The 20,476-nt window shown below is 46.4% G+C and overlaps 1 protein-coding gene across 1 annotated transcript in view; it reads left to right on the top strand.

Annotated features, from left to right (window-relative positions):
• The first annotated feature begins 1,089 nt into the window (after positions 1-1,089).
• Positions 1,090-20,476, top strand: part of PARVA (parvin alpha) — a 184,842-nt gene continuing 165,455 nt past the window's right edge. Inside the window, exon 1 of the mRNA XM_055423354.2 lies at positions 1,090-1,351. Within this exon, the coding sequence (XP_055279329.1) occupies positions 1,105-1,351 (247 nt within the window). The 5' untranslated portion in view covers positions 1,090-1,104. The remainder of the gene's footprint in view (positions 1,352-20,476) is intronic.

The following is a 20,476-nucleotide window of genomic DNA, read 5'->3' as shown; positions in this document are numbered from 1 at the left end:
CCAGTGAGTCAACTCGTCGCTTGAACTGTGGTGCTGGAGAAGACTCTTGAGAGTCCCTTGACTGCAAGGAGATCCAACCAGTCCATTCTAAAGGAGATCAGTCCTGGGTGTTCATTGGAAGGACTGATGCTAAAGTCAAGCATTAGGGACCTTTGGATCATGTGATCACTCAGCATCAATCAGCTGTAGCTACTTGGAGGAAACAGTTTGGGTGGGGGTGTGTGTGTGTGTTTGGCGGGGGAGAGGAGTGTGTGTGTGTCATATTCAGGCAGGGGAGTCCAAGTGAGAATCTCAACTTGGCCAAGCACTATAAAACATGACTTTAATAATTTCCAGCAAGAGTCCTTGAAATGCGGACATTTGTGCCCCCCTCCCCCGTTAGCCCAAATGAGTGTGGTTGTCACTGTTGCGTTTAATTAGACAACATAAGTTGCGGGGGGGGGGTTTGGAGCCCCCACAGGAGCCGATGACCACATCTTCGAATTCATGTTTCCAGCTACAATGGGATCCTCCTTTGTACAAGCCATTGAACTGCTAGAAACACGGATGCCTCTACGGGTTGACGAGCACTCATGAACTTCAAACTTCTCACTCTAGAATGGGGTTGAAGAGGAGGTTGATTCCCATGGTAAGAGCAGAACAGCGGGATGTGCTGTTCGGGTAGGGCCCGAATACATTTCGGTTCACTGTCTTTCTTTCCGGAGCAAGCTCATTCTCTTTCCTGGACACGAGAGATGGGCCTAATAACTACACTTAGAAATGCAGCAGGTGAAAAGCGAGCTCCTCACCAAGCAGCCGGGCCAGATCAGCGGGAGACGGAGTAGCAGGTGGGGGGTCGGTTCAGCAAACACTGAACCCGGGCTTGGAGCGAGGTCGTGTGCAGAGTGCAGAGCCGGGGGAAGAGCGGCCTCCAGGCTCCCAGACCGGAGGCTCACACACAGCGAAACAGATGAGACCCCACGTCCTGCCAGGGGCAGCTTTGGGGCATCCTCCCTGCTCCCAGCAGCGGCGGGCGCGGGCCCCGAGCGCTCAGCTCCTTGCAGGGCGGAGGGCGGCGCGAGGGAGGGAGAGAGGGAAGGGAAAGGCGAGCGTGAGCTGCCTCGAATGCTTGGAATAATTCCGCTTCCGTTTGGAAAGCCGCAGCCTCAGTCCCGCCGCGCCCGCCCAGCGCCAGCTCCGCGTCCCGACCGGCCCGCGGCTGCCCGCTCTGCCGCCATGGCCACCTCCCCGCAGAAGTCGCCGTCTGTCCCCAAGTCCCCCACTCCCAAGTCGCCCCCATCCCGCAAGAAAGATGACTCCTTCTTGGGGAAACTCGGAGGGACTCTGGCCCGGAGGAAGAAAGCAAAGGAGGGTGAGTGCGGCCCGGGCAGGGCCGGGAAGCCAGGGGCCGGAGCTCCGGGGCTTGGGCGGGAGCGCGCCGCGGGTGCCCGGCGCCGGGGAGGGGGGCGCGCGGTGGCGCGGGCGCGCGCTGCCCGGGAACGTCCCGCGGGGCCGGTCCTCGCCGCCGCCAGGCTCGCTGTCGCCTGGGCACTTGCCCTCCCGGGCCCCGAGGCGGTCGGGTGGGGCGGCCCGGGCCTGGGATCAAGAGGCGCCCGCGCTGGGCCAGGGGCCGAGGAGGCGGCCAGGCCCTCCAGCCCGGAGGCGGCGGCCTCCTCTAGGCCCGAAGTCCTCGCCTCCGCGCCAAAGGCTGGCAGTTCCCAAGTTTCTCCTGAAACTTTTCTGGGCGCCGTCACTCTCACTTTTTGCCTTCATTGGTCTTTGAAATCAGATCGTTTGCTAGTTTGCGGTTGCAGCCTTGGCCTCCTGGAGCTCTTGTCCGTCCCCAGGGCTAAGCCGGGCTCTGTAAATGTGTAGATCAACACCGAATGTTTGTTGAATGAATGAGTGGAGCGGTGGCAGTCTTCAGTGGTCCCACCTTGTGAAAAATAATAAACTCGCACCCTAGGAGAAAACCTCGATTAGACACACATACACTGTAACATCCTGGGCTCTGACCCTTCTGTGAACTCAAGAGTTAAGGCCTGTTGCAAAAACCATTTCCTTTTTCCCATCAGGGTGAATTGAGGAGAACTTACTTTTTTCCAGGACAGTTTACATATAAAATATTTTGTCCCGTGGGCAGATTTTACATCGTGGTTTTTTTTTTTTCTTAATTGAAGTATAGTTGATTTACAATACTGTGTTTCAGGTGTACAGGATAGTGATTAAGTATTTCTGCAGATTATAAGTGATAAGTATTTCTGCCGCGCCACCGCGCGCCCCCCTTCCGTTAGAGGTTACTTCAAGATAGTAGGTGTATTTCCCTGTGCTATACAATATATCTTTGTTGCTTGTCTATATGTAGTTGTTTGTATCTGTTAATCCCATACCTCTTACTTGTCCTTCCTCCTTCCCTCTTGGGGCTTCCCAGATGGTTCAGTGGTAAAGAATCCACCTTCAAATGCAGGAGATGCAGCATAAGGAAGATTCCCTGGAGGAGGAAATGGCAACCCACTTCATTATTCTTGCCTGGGAAATCTCATGGACAAAGAAGCCCTGCTGGGCTACAGTCCATAGCATCGAAAGAGTCAGTCCTGACTTAGCATCTTAACCACCGCCATGCTGTTTTCTAAAGCGGCTGCACCAATTTACATTGCCGCCAGCAGTGTATGAGGGGTCCCTTTTCTTCACATGCTCTCCAGTATTTGTTATATGTAGCACCCTGATTGTTGTTTTGAGCAATGAAGTGATGGTTTGGGAAAAGGCCTAGTGATTGGTGTGTAGGTAGAAGTTGCTTAGTTAAAAAAGAAATTTTTTTTCAGACTCCTCAGTGGTTTGGGAATAAACCTTTTTAAGTTAGTGATGGTGATATGTAAAATAAGTTCATGTTCCTGACTTATCTTAAATCATGAAAACTCAGTGTTGAGAATTATCAAATATGACACAGAAAACTAGACTTCTAATTCTCTATGTTGAATTGAGAAGCAGCAAAACACATCCCTAAAAATGTTTTCCCCGGAGTGTGGTTACTTTGGTAAACCATTGTGTGAATAGTGTGCTTTTGTTGTTGTATAGTTGCTAAGTTGTGTCTGACTTCGTGACCCCGTGGACCTTAGCCTGCCAGGCTCCTCTGTCCATGGGATTTCCCAAGCAAGAATACTGGAGTGTGTTGCCATTGTCTTCTCCAGGGATCTTCCCGACCCAGGGATCGAACCTGTGTCTTCTGCCTTGGCAGGCTGATTTTTTACTGGTGAGCCACATATATTGTGCAATACATATGGTAGCAAACTGTGAAACCGTGGCTTGGGGAGTGTTTTTCTAGGCTATCCCTGTAACTTTCCTATGTTGTTCTCAATTTGGGCTCTCCAGCTTGAGACTCGGAGAAGGCAATGGCAAGCCACTCCAGTACTATTGCCTAGAAAATCCCATGGATGGAGGAGCCTGGTAGGCTGCAGTCTGTGGGGTCGCTAAGGGTCGTACACGACTGAGCGACTTCACTTTCACTTTTCACTTTCCACTTTCACACATTGGAGAAGGAAATGGCAACCCACTCCAGTGTTCTTGCCTGGAGAATCCCAGGGACGGGGGAGCCTGGTGGGCTTCCGTCTATGGGGTCACACAGAGTCGGACACGACTGAAGTGACTTAGCAGCAGCAGCAGCAGCTTGAGACTGGGCAACTCAGAGTTACTGACGCTCACGATCTATCAGAAGAGCTCCACTTTGCCAACTCTTTAGAAAAGTTTACTTTATATTGAGCCCAAAGTTGGTTTCTCTGTATCTGCTACTGTTCTGTTCATGCAGCCAGGAGGAGTGGGATGGTGGCTCTTCACTTTCTCCAAGTGGACCTGCTTTGTGGAGTCCCTTGACCCATCCAAACATCCTCTTTTCCTGTAGCTGGTTCTTGCAGATGAACTTCATGGCCCTCTGGTTTCCTGTCTTTTCAGTTTCAGTCAGAGCCCCTACAGGAAACACAGGAACAAATTAGTTGCGATTTTAAAACTAATGCGGTAAAGAACCTTCTGTGTAGGTTCTTAGGTTCGCCTTTCAGAGTCTACTTGCCAAAGGGTCACTTTTCACCTTCCTTCCTCCAGATCTGTCTTCAAGACCTGCTCTTTCCAAGAACACCATCCTGAATGGTATCTGCCAGTTGAAGGTGCCCTAAATTAGTCCCACAGCAATGGTTATTCTTTTATTTTGTCCACTTATTTATTATCCTTAGAGTTTTTATATTTTGTCTGATGCCCAAACTGTACCATTTTGGCTCCCGTAGGCTGTCCAGTGTAACTGGGGAAGTAGATGTTTGGTTTCTAGCATGAGAGGAATTCTCAGTATTGCTGAGCAACCCTTCTCTCCTAATCAGCTTGCATCCTCATTTTCCAACAGACCTGTTTAAACCCTTGTCACTCAGCCTCTTCCCCAGACTTTGAGATAGAAAATTCAGTGCCAGATCTAGACACACACCCTTCGTCCACGATTTTTGTTAAGGAGATATGTTAGCATTGCTTTGCCATTTCCCCAGAGTATTACAAAAAGCTCTCTGCATTGCATGCTCCCATGTGACTTGCACCTTTCTGGTAAGACAAACAGGTACTGTGCTTGTAAATTTCTCCTCTGACACCACTCTTATGAAAATAATAATAAATAATAGCTAATGCCCCTTGAGAAAAGAAAATTAAGTGCCAGAACTTTTTGAATTTTCTTCACACCCCCTACCCCCCAGTCCCATCTATATCTAAACCTGTCCTTTCCTGTTCCCTCCTGCCTTAGTCCCTCCCAAGGAGAGCCCTTCTGGTGATCTGGTGCTGAGTGGTAGCAGTGGAGGGGTGATCATTCAGTTCTGGATATAGCTTGAAGATATAGTGGATAGGATTTGTTGAAACACTGGAAGGAAGATGAGAGAGTAGAATCAAGATGACTCCAGGGTTTGAGTTTGAACAACTGGAAAGGTGGAACTGACTCAGCTGAGTTGGAGAATTCCACAGGAAGAGCTGGTTTGGAAAGAAAGGACAGGACTCTGTGTTGGAGCCATGTAATTCGAGGTGCCTCTTGGACTTCCCAGAGGCCATATTGAGTTCACAACTGGTTTTAGGAGTCTAGTCAGAGAGGGATCTGGGCTGTGTAGGTGTACTTAAAGCCAGGAGACTGAATGGGATCATCAAAGGAGCATGTGACATACTAGAGGTCTAAGGACTCTCCAACATGTAGAAGGTAGGAAATGCAGAGGAACCAGCGAGAGAGGCTGGAAAGGAGTGGCCAATATGATAGGAGGGAAACTGGGAAGGCGTGGACTCCTAGAAGTCGATTGGAGAATTTATTTCCATGATTTATACTTCACTGAATTGATGCTTTTGAACTGTGGTGTTGGAGAAAACTCTTGAGAGTCCCTTGGACTGCAAGGAGATCCAACCAGTCCACCCTAAAGGAAATCAGTCCTGAATGTTCATTGGAAGGACTGAGGCTGAAGCTGAAACTCCAATACTTTGGCCACCTGATGCAAAGAACTGACTCATTGGAAAAGACCCTGATGCTGGGAAAGATTGAGGGCGGGAGGAGAAGGGGACAACAGAGGATGAGATGGTTGGATGGCATCACCGACTTGATGGACATGAGTTTGAGCAAGCTGCAGGAGTTGGTGATGGACAGGTAAGCCTGGTGTGCTGCAGTCCACGAGGCTGCAAACAGTCGGACACAACTGAGCGACTGAATTGAACACTAATATCTCCAGAATCCACTGCCCCCTTGTCAATCCTCATTCTGCTTGGGCTCTTGGTGGCATTCGTATTATTCAACTTTTTCTTTCCCTTAAAATTCTCTTCTCCCTTGATCTTATCCACAATGAATTGTTCCCTGTGCCTGTATTTTATTTTATTTTTTGGACTCCTTTTCAGGCTTTTAGTATTTGTTTACCTCTCAGTAGCATTTCCCGGGGGACCTGCTTTGCCCTTTCTTTCTGTTTTCCTCTCCATGGATTCTCTTACCTAATCCCATGGTTTTGGCAACCACCTGCCAATTGGTGGTTCCCCAAGCCACATCTCAAATCCAGATCTTTCATCGTATCCAGATTCATCTTTCCCCTGTCTCCTGGGTGTGTCAGGGATCCTCAGACTCGGCATGCCCATGATGGAGTTATTGTGTGTCTGCCCAGATCTGCTGCTTCTCTTTCACCATTCTACCAGCTGAGGTGTAAATGTTGCAGTCATCCTCTGTTTCAGAGGTCAGCATCTTTTTTTTTAAGAGGCAGATGGTAAATATTTTAGATGTTGCTGGCCCTCTGGCCTCTATTCAGCTCTGCCTTTGAGGCCACAGATGATAGGTAAATGAACAAGTGCAGTGTGTTTCAATAAAAATATAGTTATGGACATTGACGTTTCACATAATTTCATAATATTAATTCATATTTTCATAATTCATAATTTCATAAATCATGAATTTCACAGAATTTTCTTATGTCACAAAATATTCTTCTTTTGTCATTTTTCAGTCACTTGTAAAATGTGAGAATCATTCGTAGTACTGGGGCTGTGGGAAATTAGATGGAGACTGGATATGGCCATGGGCAGAAGTTCACCTACCTCTGCTCGGTTTCATCCCCACATCCAATCATCTCTCATGAAATCCTGCTGATTCTGCCAGCTAAATATTTCTGTTTTAATTCAGACCTCGTTGTCTTCTTTGGGATTGCATATTTTGTTAAACTTGAGCATCTTTAGTTTCCACCTAAAGTATTGCCGTATCCGCCCCACCAGTCTCCTTGTCTCTGGTCCTTTTCTGTTCAATCCACGCATCATCCTTTTGCTGATATGTTGTTTTACTTTTAAGCACAAAGATAAACTCTCCCCAACAAAGTCCTTAGCATGGCATTAAGTCCTTCACAGTTGCTCTGTGGCCTGCCCTCTTTGTCTTAGTCTCCTTGTTAAGAAGTTTCCGTTTTAGCCACATGAAACTGCTCTTCATCCCCAACACATCATGTTCTTCCACCTGTTTGCTCCTTTATATATGCTGTTCCATGTTTCTGGAATGACCTTCTTCCCTTCTCTATGCAACAAACTCCTATTCAATCATTGAGACCCAACTGAGATATCCCATCCTGCTTGAGGCCTGCTATAGATCCGATAGGAAGAGTGAGATACTTCTTTCTCTGTGATTCCATACTACCTTGACGGTATACAGCGGCCACGCTGCATTGCCACCTTTGTGGCTGTGCACGTCACACTATGATGAGAGTCTCCTGTGCCTGTCCTGCCTGCTGTAGCATTTAACACATAATGACATTGCAATTTCTATGGAATGAATTTTTCCCCCATTTTTCTTGGTGAAAACAGCCCACCACTAACTGGCTGTGTAATCTCAGACAAGTCTCTTCCCCTTTGCTCATTTCTAACGTAAGTGATGAGGCTGAGTAACCTTCTGGGCCCCTCACATGTCTGGTATTCTGTGACTTCTGAGCTCTCGTTTCACCAGGCTTCTCTCAAATTCAGTTTTATTGTCTATGTAGGGTGGTCTGGGAGTGACATCATCACAAAGACCTCTTTCTTTCCTCCACTAATGAAGGCACCTCTGTGTCGGGAGGAGGAGATGGAAACCAGGATAAGTGGGCCACAGCCCAAGGACACCTCCATATTAGGAATCTGTCTCCTTGTCTCAGGGAATATCTCCATTTGGTTAACAAGCACAGTTCATAATTATGTTTTAGCCATTAGTACAGGAGGAGAGATGAAATCCTGTAAACATTTGTAAGTGTCTAAAATCTCCACTCGCTGTCATGGAAAAAAGAACACAGTTGGGGAAAGAGTTATGACAATTTTAATAATAAAAGACTTCAAAAATACTTTGCAAAATAAAAGTAAAATCCTTTAAAAATGTAAACGTTCTGTGACGTGTTCAATATGTTCTGTAGCGTTGCAGTCGGTGGGAAGCCCAGATGAGGGCTCTCCCTGAGGACCAGGGCCCCCAGGCCAAGGTGGCCTCATTCATTCTTTTCCTTCTTCTCTGCAGCCTCCAGAGGGCAGGCGTTGTTTGCTCTGCTCACATTGTACCCTGTGTGCCCAGCACAGCATTGGCCCTTTACAGGCGCTCTGAAAAACAGTACTTGACTACCTGAACTGTCAGTGGGAATAAGACATCCGGGTTACTTTGAACTCTCTCTAAGCTTTGATGACTCTTCTGGCGCTCTGATTCCACCCAGACCTTTACTTCTTGCCCTGTGTGTGTGTGGGGGATGGGCAGGGGGCAGGGGGAGGGAGCTTAGAAAACAGCCTCCTCTCTCCCCTCAGGAATCTCTGTACCCTTTTGTGGGAAGACATCACTTAGCTCTGTTATTTTACAAACACACAAAGGTCCCTGAGACTGGAGGAGTGGGTCCTAGAACCAGTGGGCATGGATTGGTCAGTGGCAGCGGGGAGCCTGAGAGGAGGCCCTCTGGTCAAGGGTGGTGACAAGGCCAGTGTTCTTTGTTTTCATACAGAAAAGCTTGCTTTGTGGAAATGACATTTCACATGTTCATGTTAAAGTGCTTAAAGGAAGAAAGACCAGAGGAGAAATAGCCTATTTGCAAAGTTTGGGGAAGATGAGAGAAATGTTCAGACAGAAGCTCTTGGAAGAGAGATTCAGAATGCCTTTCATTCCCCTGAGTCAGCCCCGTCCCCCCACTCTGTTTATCCCTTCTAGCTTCATTTATTCACTAAGTGCAGAACTCAGGAAATCTGAAAATCAGCCAGGGTCCTGCCTCTATCACTGCTTCTCAGCAAAGGAGCTCCAGCACAACTTCCCCGACTCCAGCCCACCAGGAGAATGAACCTCCCTGAACCCAGCCTCTCTCCAGATCACGCTGGATCATGGAGAAAGCAAGAGAGTTCCAGAAAAACATCTATTTCTGCTTTATTGACTATGCCAAAGCCGTTGACTGTGTGGATCACAATAAACTGTGGAACATTCTGAAAGAGATGGGAATACCAGACCACCTGACCTGCCTCTTGAGAAACCTGTATGCAGGTCAGGAAGCAACCGTTAGAACTGGACATGGAACAACAGACTGGTTCCAAATAGGAAAAGGAGTACGTCAAGGTTGTATATTGTCACCCTGCTTATTTAACTTATATGCAGAGTACATCATGAGGAACACTGGGCTGGATGAAGCGCAGGCTGGAATCAAGATTGCAGGGAGCAATATCAATAACCTCAGATATGCAGATGACACTACCCTTATGGCAGAAAGTGAAGAGGAACTCAAAAGCCTCTTGATGAAAGTGAAAGAGGAGAGTGAAAAGGTTGGCTTGAAGCTCAACATTCAGAAAACAAAGATCATGGCATCTGGTCCCATCACTTCATGGGAAATAGATGGGGTAACAGTGGAAACAGTGTCAGACTTTATTTTTTTGGGCTCCAAAATCACTGTGGATGCTGATTGCAGCCATGAAATTAAAAGATGCTTACTCCTTGGAAGGAAAGTTATGACCAAGCTAGATAGTATATTAAAAAGCAGAGACATTATTTTGCCTACAAAGGTCCATCTAGTCAAGGCTATGGTTTTTCCAGTGGTCATGTATGGATGTGAGAGTTGGACTGTGAAGAAAGCTGAGCGCTAAAGAATTGATGCTTTTGACCTATGGTGCTGGAGAAGACTCTTGAGAGTCCCTTGGACTGCAAGGAGATCCAACCAGTCCATTCTAAAGGAGATCAGTCCTGGGTGTTCATTGGAAGGACTGATGCTGAAGCTGAAACTCCAATACTTTGGTTACCTCATGAGACGAGTTGACTCACTGGAAAAGACTCTGATGCTGGGAAGGATTGGGGGCGGGAGGAGAAGGGGACGACAGAGAATGAGATGGCTGGATGGCATCACCGACTCTGTGGACATGAGTTTGAGTGAACTCCAGGAGTTGGTGATGGACAGGGAGGCCTGGCGTGCTGTGATTCATGGGGTCATGGAGAGTCGGACACTACTGAGCGACTGAACTGAACTGAAGTGATAATTCTGTTTTTTCTGAACATACCCGCCTGCTGCAGCCTTAGAGAAACCCACTTGTGACTAGTGTCGTTGACTTTCCTTAAAACCAGCCTTAGGGAAATGGCTAGGCCATGGATGGAAGAAACAGTGAGCTTAATCAGTTTAAACTGATATTAGACAGATATTAAACTGAAATAATCTTAACTACCGCAAACTCTCTTGGGAAAAGGGAAAAGAAACCAAATTACTTAGCTCCTGACTTTTTAAATAAAAGTTATTTTTTTCTTCTCCATTATAAAATTAACCTGTGCTTATGGGATTTATGGGAAAATAGAGAAAACAATCATGCAATGTTTTGATTCTCAAAAGCAATCACTATTAGGATTTTGGTTTATTTTTTCTGTTTTTTCTTTATACATTTTTTTCTTTTTCATAATTGTAACTGTGCCATTTCTGTTGTTTAGTCTCTCAGTTGTGTCTGACTCTTTTGTGACCCCATGAAAGCCCATACCATCTTTATTATATAGATAAAAATTCTGTATCTTTATTTTCATTTATTATAAATATTTTTCATCTTATTAGATTTTATTGAACATGCTTTTTATTGGTGCATAATATTGCATTCATAATAATGAATATCCTATTGCTTATTTAATCATTTCTTTTGGTGCTCTTTTTTCTTTTTCTAGAAATAATGCATACTTTTTTTTTTTTTTAACATTCAGAATAATTTTTTTGCCTGGAGCCCCAGAAGTACAATTACAGGGTCAAAGGGTAACAGTTGACTTGCTTCCCATCACGAGTTTATAATTGGTAACCAGGTGACATGACTGCTTTTGGATCTGGTGGTCTTCCTGGTAGTTTGCTTGAAAGTGAAACCAACATTGTTAGGCTGAAATATTCTGGTCCTGGGAGGACCGGTCACCGGTGGGGTGGGGTGGGATGGGAGAGGCGAGTAATAGGTCAGGAGAGCACAGATTTCCAGCCTGGCCACTAACATGTACAAAGTAAGCTCTACGAGAGGCAGGTCTTCATTTCAGAACATTCTCTTATGGCCATTCTTCATGCTTTTATGGCCTGGCCCTCACCCTCAGTGCTCTTCCTTCTAACACGACCCAAGGAAGGGCTGCCTTGGGAACAGTCATCCTTGAAGTCAGAGCTGTCACTTCCTACCCTACTCTGAGTTCTCCCCAGGCTTGTGTGAGACCCAGTGGAGGTTTAAGAAGTCCCTCCTTCCCTTGATCACTTCCTCTTACCTCCTAATCTCTGAATTCTTGGACTTGCCCCCCAATTTGGTGACCACAGACAGATGGGAGGAAATCAAGACAGTGGGCTGAATGCTAGAGACAGATTTGGGTCGGGGTTGAAGGACCCCTTAGGAGATACGGTACTTCAAGACGCCAAAGGAAGAAACCCATAGGCTGACAAGAGAAGGGACGGGATTTGGGGACCTTCTGAGTTTCAGGTTGGATTTTAACAGAATGGGCTGGGCTGTTGCCTCTGGGGTTGTATCCTCAACCTGCACAGAAGGCAGTAGTCAGGTGTCCCATTTCATCTCCTAAGAATGGATCCAAGCCAGTTGGAGCATGTAATTATCACACCTATCACCCTAGGGGGTATTTCTGGGAGTCACTTGTGGAGGCAGGCACCCTCCCTTAGTAGTGATGTGTTGCGGGCATTTATTTCATCACTGAGTCATATCCTATTCTCTTCACTCATCCCCTTATCGCTTTTAAAATCCAGAGGCAACTCCCCTCTTTATGCTGTGAAAAACAACTTGACACCAAGGAGCCGGGGATGATGCAGCAGATCTCCTGGGGATGAGGATGTTGGATGATAAATGGGCAAGGCTGCCAGCCTGTATCTGCTCCCTCAGTGCCGTAAACTCAGCTTGCAGGGCTCCCAGTGACCCTAAGGGGCTTCGTGGAGCAGGCCCTGCACTTGTTTTTTTCCAGGAAAACATTTATTGGTAGAATAGTTAATCTGCCAATCGCAGTGTTACATTGACTTTTCACTCAAAACCATTATTCCTAAAGCAGTTTTTGTGTTGGCCAACGTGACTTTGGCTGAGGAGCGTGCTGGGAGGGAAATATGTCCTGTGGGGAGGGGAAGTGAGAGAGGAGTTCAGGAAGAGGGTCTGCAAGCCCAGTCACCCAGTTTCAGGGGCACGGGCACCCCTGGTCTGTGGCGGTGGGCACCGAGGTGGCAGGATACAGAGATTCTTAGCATCCATTGGGTGTCTGAGTCCTGAATTAGGGAGGCTCATCCAGATCAGGTCTGCGATTCAAGGTCTTGGCAGTGGAAGCTGGAGGAACTTGTATGTGTAGGTCGCTCGGTCATGTCCAACGCTTTGTGACCCCATGGACTGTAGCACACCTGTAGGTTCCTCTGTCCATGGAATTCTCCAGGCAAGAATCCTGGAGTGGGTTGCCATGCCCTCCTCCAGGAGGCACTTAAGCAGGCTAGTCAGGACCCTGGCTGAGGAGGTGAAGAGCAGAGACAGGCTAATGCTTGGTGTGGACTCAGGGATCACCACCTCCCCCAGAGTAGAGGTAGGTGGGGGAGGCTGCTAAGGCTCACAGGATGCCTGGGTTTTGCCTCACTTACCTCCCCTAGGCTCCAGGCTTGGAAATAAATTTTCCTCTCAGGGTGGGGGAGGGGGGTTCTGACTTACCATAAGGCTGAGCTATCCTGGGCTCCCAGCCCTGGTGGGTAGAGCTGCAGATGACAGCTAGTTAATGATGACAGTTGGGAGAAACAGGGGCAGTTGGAACTGACAGTTTTGATGCTATTTGCAAAAGGCAGAAGAAGGGTAACACAATTCCATCTTAAACAACTCACGATACAGACAAGTCCCGAAGTAGCCCTTGCAAGGAGGAGCAGCTGCCTCTTGGCTGAGGGTGGCGAGGCTCAGTAGCCCCTCCAGTGCATGTCCAAGTGCCTGGAGAACAGCACGATCCCTTCGCCTGCTTTTCCTCCACGCCTGTCATTATGGTAAATTACAAGGCTCCCATGATGGTCGGGAGAGGCAGGTTGATTTGTTCCTTCTGATTGTTACTGTGCTGAACTTGGCCAGGGTGAGGGGCACCCAGATTTCACACCTTGTAATGGCCCTGCCAGGGGTGGATGTTAGCACAATTGGGCCCTGACACTTCAGTAAATCTGAGACATTCTGCCGCAGAGATCAAAGTTCAGAATTGCTTAAATTGGTGTTGGAGCAGGTGGGAAACAGGAGACCAGGGCCATGAATTAGATAGATAGCAATTGTCGTTCAGTTTGTGAGACTTGAACGTCAGCTTTTCAAATGATACGACATCAATTTAAGTAATTTGGGCTCCTAGCTACCTAGCCCTTTCAGTATTTCTGGTTCTTGGAAGTGTGATTCATGGTCTCGCTTATGTTCTTAAATGGAAAAAACCCAAAAACCAAACAATAAAACCCCAAACACACCTTGCTTGTATCACTAGGGTTGGACAGTTGTGTTGGATTATAAGTTTTCATGGGAGTGTGGATGACAATTTCATCTCCTACCTGGATGTGCTGGTAACTGCCCAAGCTACTGTGACCTTTCACCGGAGCTTCGGGCTCATTAACATGTGTGGTCATGGCATTGTAAATTGTGTACAGAGATGCACCTGGATTTTAACACAGGGCACATAATTCTCAAAGGCTTCTGATGAGGTGAGAAAGTGCTCTGCTTTCTGATGACAGCTCGAGTCCAGAGGAGAGGTGGTCTGGCTTATGTGAAAGAGTGGGCGCTTCAAAAAAATTATTGCAGCTTTATTGAGATACAGTTAACTCATTTAAGTGGTATAACTCAGTAGTTTTTAGTATATTCAAACTTATGCAACAATTGATACAAACAATTTTAGAACATTCAATTCAGTTCAGTTTAGAACATTCTCACCCCCCCAAAAAAGATAACCTGTACCTGTTAGCAACCTCTCCCACTCTCCTCCTCCCAGGTAACCATCAATATACTCTGTCTCTCCAGATTTGCCTGTTCAGGGCATTTCATATAAATGGAGTTCTGTGATATGTGGTCTTTTGTGATTGACTTTTTTCACTTATTTTCAAAGTCCATCCATGTTGCAGCTTGTATCAGCCCTTCATTCCTTTTTATGACTGAACAATCTTCTATTACATAGATACACTACATTTTGTTTACCCATTCATCAGTTGATAGACATTTGCATGGTTTGTACTTTTTTGGCTATTACAAATAATGTAGCTGTCAATTTTCAGATTAAGTTTTTGTGTGGGCATGTTTTCCTTTCTCTTGGGTATATACCTAGGAGTGCCATCGCTGGCATTTATGCTGACTCTATGCTTAACATTTTGAAGAACTGCCAGCTGCACCGCTTTACCTTTTCACCAGCCGTGTTTGAGGGATCTAATGCCTCCACATCCTCACCAGCCCTGGTTGGTATCTGTGTTTTTGACTGTAGCCCTTCCAGTGATATGGGTCTCATTGTGGTTTTCATAAAAAGCAGAGACATTCCTTTGCCAACAAAGGTCCATCTGGTCAAGGCTATGGTTTTTCCCGTGGTCTTGTATGGATGTGAGAGTTGGGCTGTGAAGAAAGCTGATCGCTGAAGAATTGGTGCTTTTGAACTGTGGTGCTGAAGAAGACTCTTGAGAGTCCCTTGGACTGCAAGGAGATCCAACCAGTCCATTCTAAAGGAGATCAATCCTGGGTGTTCATTGGAAGGACTGATGCTAAAGATGAAACTCCAATACTTTGGCCACCTCATGCAACGAGTTGACTCCCTGGAAAAGACTCTGATGCTGGGAAGGATTGGGGGCGGGAGAAGGAGGGGACGACAGAGAATGAGATGGCTGGATGGCATCACCTACTCAATGGACGTGAGTTTGAGTGAACTCCAGGAGTTGGTGATGGACAGGGAGGCCTGGCGTGCTGTGATTCATGGGGTCGCGGAGAGTCGGACACGACTGAGCAACCGAACTGAACGGAACTGAACGGCTAATATGTTGAACCTGTCTCCATGTGCTTTTTGGCCATTTGTAGGTCTTCCTGGGCTCTTAGGCTTTTAAAATTCCAGAGTTCAGTGCACATCTCCTTCGTCCTAAGAATCATGGCAGTTCTGCCTGCTCATGCAGAAGGGGGAAGCCTGGCGAAGTCTCATCCTCCCATTTTTTAGATGTTGGCTGGGAGCCCAGGAGACATGCCTCATCTTGTACTAGGTGCATCTTCATCTGCAGAATGACTGTATTCCTGAACTATTTCCTGTGAAGCAAATTGTCATCATCCTATTACACCACCGATTTGCATTATTAAATGAGAAATTGTTTGGCTGGAATACAATTTTAGCCCCAAATTGTTAAAAAAAAATATGCCAGAAAACCAGCAAAGATTTAGAACATGTCCATTTAAGTGAAATGTGGAAATTCTTGGCATTACACCATTACTTTTCAAATAATAATATTAACATAACAATAACAACAATTACATAAGTGCTTTGTGCTGTTATGGGCCAGAGAACGCAGTAGATGCTTTACATATATTAACTTATTTGATCTTCCTAACAACCCTATGAAACAGGTATCATTAGCATCTTTGCCCGTTTACAGATGTGGAAAGTAAGGGACAGATAGGCCAGGTGAGTTGCTCATGGTCAAGGCTAGTGTACTACTTAAGGTAATACTGCTGCTGCTACTGCTGCTAAGTTGCTTCAGTCGTGTCCAACTCTGTGTGACCCCATAGACAGCAGCCCACCAGGCTCCGCCATCCCTGGGATTCTCCAGGCAAGAACACTGGAGTGGGTTGCCATTTCCTTCTCTAAGATAACACTAGCAGCGGTAATAGATAAGCCCCCGTTTCTCAGGAGCTTAACATCATAAAAACGTATTTCTTGTTTATAGCAGAACCCAATGGCAGCATTCTTGATTGAATTGCCCTCCACACGGTCATTCAGTGATCCCAGACCCCTTACCCCTTATGGCGCTGCCTCCTCCAGGTTCTTTGAATCCTCATCAGTCAGCCAGTTGGTGAGAGAACAGGACTGCAGTGGGAGGTTTTTATGGGTCAGACACTTACATGATCACTTCTGTCCACTTACCACTGGCCAGAACTCAGTTATGGGGCCATACCTCCATGTGAGAGAGACCATGAAACAGAGTTGAGTTGTCTGCCCGGAGGGAAAGGAAATGAGCTTTGGCAAATGTATCCATCCTTATGCCATTGCTAGCAAGTGGAAGACACGAGATTTGAACCTTGGAAGTTTAGGACCAAAGATTGACTCTGCACCAGCACATTCTACCTCCTCACCATGAACAGTAGCTCAAAGCCTGAGCAAAATGTGGTGGACTGCACCAGTTTTTTTCTCAATTTTCTTCCCACCTATAACTGTCTGTGGCTGCCTGGTTGCTGTGCTTGGGAATTCTGTCAAAGTTGCTATCTTCAGAAAACAATAACCATCAGAACAAATATTGAGTGTTTGCTCTGTTGCAGACGTGGCTCTATGCATTTTACATGTTCTGCTTTATTTAATCGTCACAGGTACCCTGGAGATAGGGAATTATTATTAGTCCCATTTTCCAGGCAAGGAAGCTGGTTATGTGTCCAAGGCCACATAAGTAAGCAGTGTCTCTGGGCTCCGAAAGGCCCTTAGACACAAAACCCCACAGTATAAGGTGGGAGCCGAAGGGAAGAGAAGATGAGAAAGCCAGACACACTGTAGGTCCCATTCAAAACCCAGCCAGAACCTTGTTTGGATCTTGCTTCAAACAAAGCAGCTCTCTAAGTCATTTATGAGACAGTTGGGAAAATGTAAGCACTGGGGATGTGATGAAACTAAGGAATCATTGTTAATTTGTAGGATGGCTATATTAAAAGAGAAAAAAACTCTTTCCTTACATTTTCAAAATACACCCTGAATGTTTATGGACATGATCAGATGTCTAGGATTTGCTTCAAATCATACAATGTTGGTGGAGAAGAAGTGCCCATGAGTTGCCAATTACTGTAGGATGGTGATGAGTCCATGGAGGATTGCAGTACTAGACTCTCACTTTGGAGTCTATTTGAAATTTTCCGTAATACTTATACTAAAAAAGGAGACTTTGAATCAGACTTTAATGAACGGACTTTCTGCAGCCCCTGGATGGTGAATGAAGTGCTGAGTGTAGGCTCAGAGCACTAAACGAGTTTGCTGAAGACCAGCTGAGCGGCCTGGGATGTTTTGTGGAGCAGGCCTTCCAGGGCCCTGGGAACCATCGGTTGGCATTTGAATTGTGATTTGAGATACACCTGGAGGCAGGGTTTAGTGCCTGGAGAATGGAGCTTCTGGAAAATGAGCCCCAGGGCCTCCAAAAGGCAGGAGCACAGGCTTCCTGGGCGAGGAGAGACTAGGTCAAAGTCATGCTCTGCCCTGGCCAAATGGCCTCAGATACACAGGCTTCTTGTGCAGCCCATGATAAATATCTTGCTGAAAGGTACAGCTCGGCCCCAGGCCCCAGCTGCGCTTTAATTAAACGGTGAAAATCCATCAAAGATGCTGCCTCCTCAGCCGGCCTGTTCTCCAGAGTCCCAGGTGAAGCCAGCTCTTGGCTGGCTGTGGGCCAGCAGGAAGGTGGGCTGCTGGCTTTCCCAAGCCCCTGCCTAAAATCAACATCTACCGCTTAGCAACCCGGCTTCCAACTTGATGCAAATTAAGCCTGGCATTTGGAGATGGTATTAAATGTTCTAAATCAATATTCTAGAGGCAGGATCAGAACAATTAAAACCCTGATTTTCTCCTCAGGTCATTGGTGTATATATGAATATACGTTTTTCAGCTCACTTAAAAAATTTAGCAGGTTGAAAAAGATGAGGGTCGGCTTGGCGGTGCTCTGAGCATAGTTTATTCCATCCTCAACATCTTTTCCTATTTTTTCACGTATCCAAGGTATGTCCAGCGCAGAGGGGCTTTCATGTATGATGTTGCATTTAATCCTTGCAATAACCCTGGGAGATCCTGTCATGTACATTTTACAGGTGGGGAAACTGAGCCTCAGAGAGGTGAAGTGACTTGTCCAAGGTCTCTCAGCTGCTAGGTCATAGAGCAGGGAGAATAATTTGTTTCTTCATACTCAAATTCAGTGTATCACTCACTCTAAAACAACTGGCTTTTTCTGAATAGCTTCTGTGACTCAGATAGTAAAGAATCCTCCTGCAATGTGGGAGACCCAGATTCGATCCCTGGGTTGGGAAGATACCCTGGAGAAGGGAATGGCTACCCACTCCAGTGTTCTTGTCAGAAAATTCCAGTCCATGGAATTACGTGGACTGGATTACAGTCATGGGGTTGCAAAGAGTCAGACACGACTGAGCGACTTTCATTTTTCTGAATAGTTTTTCTTTCGCTAATAATAATAATTAACAGTGATGAATAACACAGTATCAATAGTAAGAGGTGAATGATTTACAGTTTCTCTGGCCTTAAAGGTGGTGGCAGCTTTTCTAGTTTGTCCATTTCTTTGTTCAACAAACATTTATTAAGGGACAACCCGGTTGGGAGGTTTCTGGCTCTGGAGCCTACCAGACTCCCTGGTCCTACTACACACTGGGTGTGTGACCAGGGACATTCTCTCTGAGCCCCAGTTTCCCCATCTGTGAAATGGGATGTGACTAGTACCCACTTCACAGAGGTGTCATGAGGGTTAAACGAACTGGTCCGTGCAGAGCATTTAAAGTGGGGCCTGACCCTCAGGGGGCGTTCCGTATGTATAAGTCCCTGGCAGACACTGTCTAGGCCATAGAGATACCTGTGTCTTGTCTCCCACGGAGCTTACCTCCTATGTACGGTCAGATGTATCATTGCTTCTGTTTTTATTGAACTAAAGAGACATGATAAAAAAAATTCAAAGAGGCAAGAAGTATGAACTGGAAAGTAAGGAAGGGCCTGTTTCTTTTCCAACTCTCAGGCTTTCAAGATAATAGTGTATCTGATGATGATAGTGTAGCATCAGGTATTCTCTATAAAACATATATTTATACTCTCTCTGGAATAGCACTGTAAAGAGCATTCAGATGCTGCTGCTAAGTCGCTTCCGTCGTGTCCGACTCTGTGTGACCCCATAGACAGCAGCCCACCAGGCTCCCCTGTCCCTGGGATTCTCCAGGCAAGAACACTGGAGTGGGTTGCCATTTCCTTCTCTAATGTGTGAAAGTGAAAAGTGAAAGTGAAGTCACTCAGTCGTGTCCGACACTTAGCGACCCCATGGACTGCAGCCCACCAGGCTCCTCCGTCCATGGGATTTTCCAGGCAAGAGTACTGGAGTGGAGTGCCATTGCCTTCTCCAAAAGAGCATTCAGCAGTTTATATTTTTCTCATACTCATTTATCTTGAGTAACTTTCACATATGGATTTATCTCATCTTTTTAATAAACATTTTTATGCGCTCTCTGGATGTGTCACTGTTAACATTTAAGCAGTTCCCTATCAGTGGACATTTAATTTTTTGGTAGTATTTTGCTACTCTAAATGCTGCATTGTATAGGCTTGCAAATGAAAACATTCTGTATCTGTTTATTTGTAGAGTAAATTCTTAGAAGTGAAATTGCTGAGTCAAAAATTTGTTCTGTTTGAATTTTGTTGGTTATTACCAAATTGCTCACTAAAAAGGAAATACTTGGGAAGAAAAATGAAAAGTTGTCCTTAACTGTAGTTTTATTGGAAATGCTTTTCCTTGGCCATACAATTTTAGGCATCAAATTCTCAGACTTCTGGTATAGATAGAACATTCTGGATTTCAAGGCAAAATTCTGTATGTTTTTAACTGTCTACTCCCAGACCCACTATCCCTGTTCTCTGAGGGAAGGGTTTTTGTTTTCTCCCTTCAACTTTCAGGATAAATATGTAGAGATTTCACACTCTTCTGGAATGGATGCTCTATGCTGCAGAGGGCCCAGATTTCTCATTGGTGGAGCAAATTACAGGAGAACATCCCCCAGTGGATGGCTGAAGCCAGGGTCTTGCTGAGCATCCCACAAGCCTCCTTGAATCCCTCCAGACCCGGAAACAGCTGGGTCCTGCCAGTGTGCTTCCTTCTGCCTCCAGCCCCTACGGCAGGGAGAGATGGGACTAGCTAACAGATTGATTTCCTTTTAAGGATGACTGCTCTACCAACCCCCAGCCAACCAGGAGCAGAAAGCCCAGTGACGAAGGTAATAAATTGTATCCAGGACCACAGCGAGGAGGGGGAGTGAAATGACTCACGAGCCTCTGCATCCTCCCATCACGTTCCAACAGCTGCCTTCCTCAGGGCTTAGGTCACTCCCTAAGAGCAATACCCGGACCAGGCTGCAGAGCACGGCCACTGTTGGCCGGCCTGGCTGAGGGGGACCCAGTGAGGGGGCTGCAAACGAGTCCTGGATTTTTCTTATGACCTGGTCCTTGAATAGGCTGGTGACCCTGGCTCCCCCTGGGAACAAGACAGTGTGTTTCTGCCCTCAAAGGGCTCACAGTCCAGCCTCTAGGGACCCCTGTCCTCCTGTGCCCAGCTCAGTGCCCTAGAGGGAGACACACCTACGAGCTTGGTGACCCTGG

Source organism: Moschus berezovskii, chromosome 14 (genome assembly GCF_049115385.1).
Source record: "Moschus berezovskii isolate FMDL1 chromosome 14, NW_MosBer_1.0, whole genome shotgun sequence".
NCBI classification, from domain to species: domain Eukaryota; kingdom Metazoa; phylum Chordata; class Mammalia; order Artiodactyla; family Moschidae; genus Moschus; species Moschus berezovskii.
This window is presented reverse-complemented; position numbering and strand designations above follow the sequence as displayed.